This window comes from Nyctibius grandis, chromosome Z (genome assembly GCF_013368605.1).
Source record: "Nyctibius grandis isolate bNycGra1 chromosome Z, bNycGra1.pri, whole genome shotgun sequence".
Classification (NCBI taxonomy): Eukaryota; Metazoa; Chordata; class Aves; order Nyctibiiformes; family Nyctibiidae; genus Nyctibius; species Nyctibius grandis.
This window is the reverse complement of record NC_090695.1, coordinates 84,303,380-84,309,379: the sequence shown is the minus strand read 5'-3', so window position 1 is coordinate 84,309,379 and position 6,000 is coordinate 84,303,380. Positions and strand designations below refer to the sequence as shown.

The 6,000-nt window shown below is 51.1% G+C and overlaps 1 protein-coding gene across 1 annotated transcript; it reads right to left on the bottom strand.

The window, feature by feature from the left end:
* RPS23 (ribosomal protein S23) lies at positions 1 to 2,041 on the bottom strand. The gene is made up of 4 exons (XM_068423323.1): positions 1,961 to 2,041; positions 1,520 to 1,679; positions 606 to 726; positions 1 to 196 (listed from the first exon to the last, which is right to left on the bottom strand). Exons 1-4 carry the CDS (start codon positions 1,962 to 1,964, stop codon positions 50 to 52), a joined length of 432 nt encoding a protein of 143 aa, XP_068279424.1. The 5' UTR covers positions 1,965 to 2,041; the 3' UTR covers positions 1 to 49.
* Positions 2,042 to 6,000: the final 3,959 nt, after the last annotated feature.

The following is a 6,000-nucleotide window of genomic DNA, read 5'->3' as shown; positions in this document are numbered from 1 at the left end:
TTTTTCCAATCAAATGTTTTATTGACATTCTTGGCAAAATAATCTAAATTTATGATCTTGGTCTCTCCTTCTTGCCCTTGTACAAGGCCAGCAGAGAAACATTGGCTACTTTGACAACCTTGAAGCGAACTCCAGGAATGTCACCAACAGCGTGACCCTTCCGACCAAAACCAGCAACCAGAACTTCATCGTTTTCCTGCAATGACAGACCAGAGAGTCACAAAGCTGTAAACATTAAACCAGTACACACTTTTTAATGGGGAACACTGGAAGGTCTAGGGTGCGGCTCAAAAGCTAGAAATACTGAAGGCTATTGACAGATATACATTAATAAAGGACTGTTACGCCCTTCAGTGCTTTGGAGAAAGGAAACTGAAGCAGAGGTGTCATTTAGCTTGCAGCAGCACAGCTGAGAACTGGCTTTGCTGGGGAGGAGAAAAGTACTAAAACATCTCTCGCATTTTTCATCTGCCACTACAGCTTTGAGATACATGTGGTGCAGAATACCATGAAACCTTGTCTAAGCATCCCCTAAAACCATCAATTACGTGCTTCTTTACTTTGATATACAACTTTTTACAGGTCAATTCTTGAAAATTGCTCACCTCAATGAAGTTCAGGCAGCCATCGTTGGGAACAAAAGCTGTTATTTTTTTCCCATTCTTAATCAGCTGGACTCTAACACATTTCCTGATGGCAGAGTTGGGCTGTTTAGCTTCTACTCCACTGAAATGGAAGCGCATGGAAATAAATGAGCAAAAATCAGTTTGAAATACTAGCAGGTATTCACGACACCACCACAAATTACTGTATTACTTTGTACTAAGTGCAAGCTGTATCTGTACTTCAAAAAACTACTAGTTATCTAATTTAGAGCTACTCAATATATAAAAACACAGTTCCTAAGCTGAGTAAAAACTGAAAATTAATCACCTACAGACACATAGTAATTCAGTACATAAAAATCTGTAAGGGGAAAAAAAAATGCCACAAAAAAAGCACCCAAAAGACTCCACCGTGGAGCCCTGGCAGTGTCCCAATGAAGCTTATCAATTATGAAAGGAAAAAAAAAAGGCCAGCAGACACGTAAATGGGCTCTCTGACACAAGGCACACACAGAAAAACCACCACACCCCAAATCCTAAACTGAGTTAAGTGGTTGTTTTTATTCTTTTGGTTCTAAATAATTTTTAAAGTGACACGTGCATGAGAAATAATACCTTTCAGCACTGCCACTTGGAAAAATAAACCACGTTTTCTGTCTAGCACATAGAAAGTAACAGAAACGTGGCATATTACGGGTAGCAAAACCCCTCACACATTCAGAAAATGAAACAGCTCAGCGGTGTTTGTTTCCGGAGGTGCCTCTCAAAGGCCTCACTTCCCGGCCCAGGGGACTGTGCGGGGCAGCCAGACGCCCCACGCCGCGCACCGGCGGGCCGCGGAGCCGGGCACACGGCGGGTGCGGCCCCCCCGCCCCGCACCCCACGGCGGCAACACTCCGCGGAGCTCTACGCACACTTTCTCCAGGACGATGCCCTTGGCGTGGGAGGCGCCGCCGAAGGGGTTGGCCTTCAGCGCCGTGCCCAGGTGGGCCTTCTTGTACTGCTTGTCGTGCCACTTCTGATCGCGGCGGTGGCTGCGGAGCTTCCGGGCGGTGCGGAGCCCTCGGCACTTCCCTGCGGAACAAGAGCGGGAGGGATGAGGGGGAGGGATGAGGGGGACGCTCCCGCCGCCCCCGCTCAGGGCCCGGGGCCCGGCCGCGCCGCTCCCGAGGAGCGGCGGCAACGCGGTGGGTAATGGCGGCCGCGCCGCTACCGCCCACCCCGGCGGCGCCCGCAGGGCCCTGAGCCGGCGGCAGGCTGGCGGGGCAGCGAGGGGAGAGCGCCAGGGACCCCCCGCCGCCGCCCCAGCCCAGGCCAGGCCCCCGGCGCGGCCCGGCCCCCGGCGCGGCGCTCACCCATCCTTCCTGCGCGGCGGCCGAGCGAGAAAGAGGGAGCCCCGCCCGCGCCGCGCCGCCTAGCTGCGCCCGCGAGGCCCCGCTAGGGCTGCCCGCGCCGCGCCTGACTGGGACCGGCGCCCGGCACCGGCTGGGGCAGCCCGGCGGGAAGGAGCGCGGGAGGCCGGTTCCCCGAGGCGGGGGGGGGGGGGGCACCGCCGAGGCGGCGGCGGCGGCGGCTCGTCCCGGGGTGTAGCGTGTCTAATGTGGGAGTTACCGACCTCGGTGGGGAGCGGGGCGGGCACGCAGCGCAGCGCGTCGGACGCCTCCCCGAAGCGAGGGAGCGAAGGGGAGCTCCGGCGTGTCTGAGGCAGCGGGAGGAGCGGCTCAGAGGCGCGAAGGCCGCGGGGGTTCGGGTTGTCTTCAGCAAGTGGCGCTTGCGCGGCCCTTCTCCGTGGCATCAGGGATGCTCGCAGGGCTTTCCATGGGAGAGAGGAACGGAGGATGGCTCCCACGCCCCGAACAGGCGCGGAGCAGGCTTCGACGTGAGGAGGGCGCGGTGGTGTCACCCCTGTTCTGTCAGGGGTGGCCTGGGAGGCCGCTTTCTTGTGCGGCAGCGTTCCTGGTGTCACAGAAATCGGGAATAAAACCTCTTAACACCAATGTAGCATTAAGAAGCAGGCACACCTTTCTTGCAGCTGGGCGGCACGGGAGGTAGCCCTCCAAAACGCGCCCGCGCCGCGTCAGTAGTTCACTTCGTATTTATATGGTAAGTTAATTACACATTTATCATGTATCCAAGGACGCCTATACATATTCATAACCTATCCCGAAAAAGGTGGTCTTTATTATAGTGAGTTCCGGGAATTCATTTCCATAGTCTCTGCCTTTAACTCCTGGTTGCGCACGCGTGGTCGTGGGCCGGGGTCTGTGAGATGAAGGCCGTATGTCTTCCTCGCTATGCATTTTTCACCTTTCCTTCTTGCGCAGGCGTTGTAGCATCTTGGCTCTCTAACATGTTGTAACTCGTTTGTCCAGTAAGTAACTCTATTGTATTAAACTAGTGTCCGTGACGGTCTCTAACAACACAAAAAAGTCCAGCATCCTACCTAGTGGGGTTTCTATGGCTACCTACTTCAAACCTAACAGTGGTTACTTGTTTCAAACTTAACAATCCTTTAACTAGATTACAAACCTAATACAGAACACAAACTTATCGTTTTGTGATTAAATTTTCATTTGATTTTTAAGTAATGGTAACACTGGGGCTCGCCCTGCCCCTCGGTTCCTCCTCATCCTCATCAGAGGTGTGCAGCGGGCGCCTGCCAGGCCGCTCACAACGTGAGCTGAAGCAGAAATCTCAGGTACGGTGTATTTTAGGTGAGCGAGGAAGATACCAAGGAGCTCTGAGGGCAGCTGAGCAAGGGTTTCTCACTCCCAACTTTTGACTTAAACACCTGCGCTGCCCCTAAGTCTTCCAGTGGATCTACACCAGAGTAAAACCCTGTAACAGAAACAAGCATTTATGAATTCTGAAAGCTGCTGTTAGTCCAACTTGAGCAATCTGCAGATGCCACCTGAACAGGCACAGCTGCCTCATTCAAGCAATCCACTCCCTAAAAGTCATAAACATTCACTTCCCTCTTTGGGACTGCTGTGAAGGGGCAGTAATTAGGTCTAAATCTACCTTTATTAACACAACCTGTGTTTACAGCTTAAATTAAAAAAATGCATACTTTGTTCATACAGGGCTGTTTTTACATTCAATCTGGATAGAATAAATAATCAAGAAACACTAAATAAATAATAAAAAAAACCCTATCAAGAAAACAACAAACAAAACCCAGAAAACCCAGCAATAGTTTCAGGACCAAACACGTTACTATTATAAAAAGCAGCTCTTCAGAAGATGCAATTCCACTGTGGAGAATGCAATCGCTGCTTGGCCATGTTAAGAACAGGGAAGTTAATCTTGTAAAAATGCTACAGCTTTGCTTTACAGTCTTAAAAATATTAGGAATACTTAAAAGCTGATTAGGAAGGATATTGATGAATACATAAAATGAACATACTGAATTAACTATGGCATTGGGTGCACAAATATTCACTAAGACTTTAAGATCTAGGAAAGAGGTGATTTGAGATGATGCTACTGTAGGTTTTGCTGTTTCTTTTTGAACTTTAGTAGGACTTTGCAACACTTCTGTTACGACAGTTTTTTTTTCATTTCACTGTGTTCTTCCAAATTAGTTTTGTTTGATCAAAAACCAAAGAGAAGCGCTCAGGTTCAGTTAGCATCACCCATTGCAAAAGTGTTCACTCAGACATGTCACCCAGTGTTTAACATGCAGAGGATATATTTGTAGACACAAACCATTTATTATGGCACAGAAAGGCATACACAAATCATCAAATTAAAATGTTTATTAGTTCTCTAGCTTGCACAAAAGGAACTTAGGATCTTGGTCTCTCCTTCTTGCCCTTCTACAAGGCCAACAGAGAAGCCGTGGCTGCTTTGACAACCTTGAACTCCACGAAGGTCACCAACAGGGTGACCCTTCCAAGCAAAACCAGCAACCAGAACTTTGTCATTTTCCCAGAATTCAGCAGTAACCAGATTGTTAAAAACAACTGTAAGATTTAATTGAAATAAGAATAAAGGCTAACAACCAAGACTCGCTGTGGTAGATTTACATGCATATGGACAGTGGAGTAGCTGCACCCTGAGTCTGTTGAAATAGCCTCAAGTTGGGAAATCTGAGCTCAGCGATGCCGTGCTCTGCCTTTACTGACCAGCAGAACACAGTGGTTCTACACCCCGCAAAGTGCAGGGTGAGTAACATATTTCTGAGCAGTTACACTGGGACAGTTACCTATATTGGATTTGGATGCGGGTTATTTACCTCGATGAAGTTCTGGCAACCGTGGTTGGGAACAAGGGCCGTTATTTTCCTGCTGTTCTGGATCAGCTGGACACCAGCACGTTGCCGGATGGCAGAGCTGGGCTGCTTCGCTTCCGCAGGTCCTTTTGATGGAGGAGTGAACCACACGCCCAGCAGCAGTTTCCTCACCTGGGGCAGCCCCATGGCCTGTCCCTGCAGCACCCCGGTACTCAGCGTGCCCGGCACGGATGTGGCCCTGTCCCTGACGCTCCCTGGCTGCAGAGGCGTGCTGGCAAAGGCGGCTGCAAGACCCCGCTCTCATGGGGTCCCTCCTCTCCCTGGTGAGGTGTTTTTGCCGTGAAATACCCCAAATTAGTAACTTTGCTGGAAAGAGCTGCCCGGGAGGACTGTTGGCAGCGGGGTGGAAACAGGTGGTTTTCTTTGGAGAACGCCAGCGCTGTTACGTAAGCGCTTCTAAAATTAAATATTTCGCTTAGCCGAGCAGATAAATCCACCCGAAATCCCACAATTTATCTTAAAACTTAATCAGATCCCCAGCGTTCCCTGGGAAATCTGGTTTCTGACTTCACGCAGAGACGTAAAACGAAAAGCCTCAACCGGAGGGCAGCTGGCGCTGGCCTCCCCACCGTGCTCCCTCGCTCCCCGGCCCTCCTGCCCTGCATCCCCCCGGCCCCGCGTCCCCCCCACGTCCCCGGCCCTCCTGCCCCGTGTCCCCCCCACGTCCCCGGCCCTCCTGCCCCTCGTCCCCCCCACGTCCTGTGGGCGGCTCTGTGCTCAGACCGCTGCCGGCGCTCTGCTTAGCACGGCCCCGTCTGTGAGTGTGTGAAATGCTTTCGACAAAAAGGAGGTTAAAGGGAAAAACGGAGGGAGAGTTAGGGATTTGATTACCTTGTCTGGTACCTCAGAGCCTGTGGCTCGCTCTCACTTGAACGGTAAGTACTTTACAAAATGCTGATGGGTGTAATACGAACAAACCAGACCTTCTGGATGCCACGGCTACATTCTGCAGGGGAGTGGAGATACTCAAGTGTTGGGACCTTCGTCCACAGTGGTGGAGCTACCTTGCAATGTAGAGTGAGGTTTTTTTGTGTGGTTGCCCCCCCACCAAGGTACACCAAGAATCAGGAGCTTCATTCTTCACAGAATCACGGAGTTGTT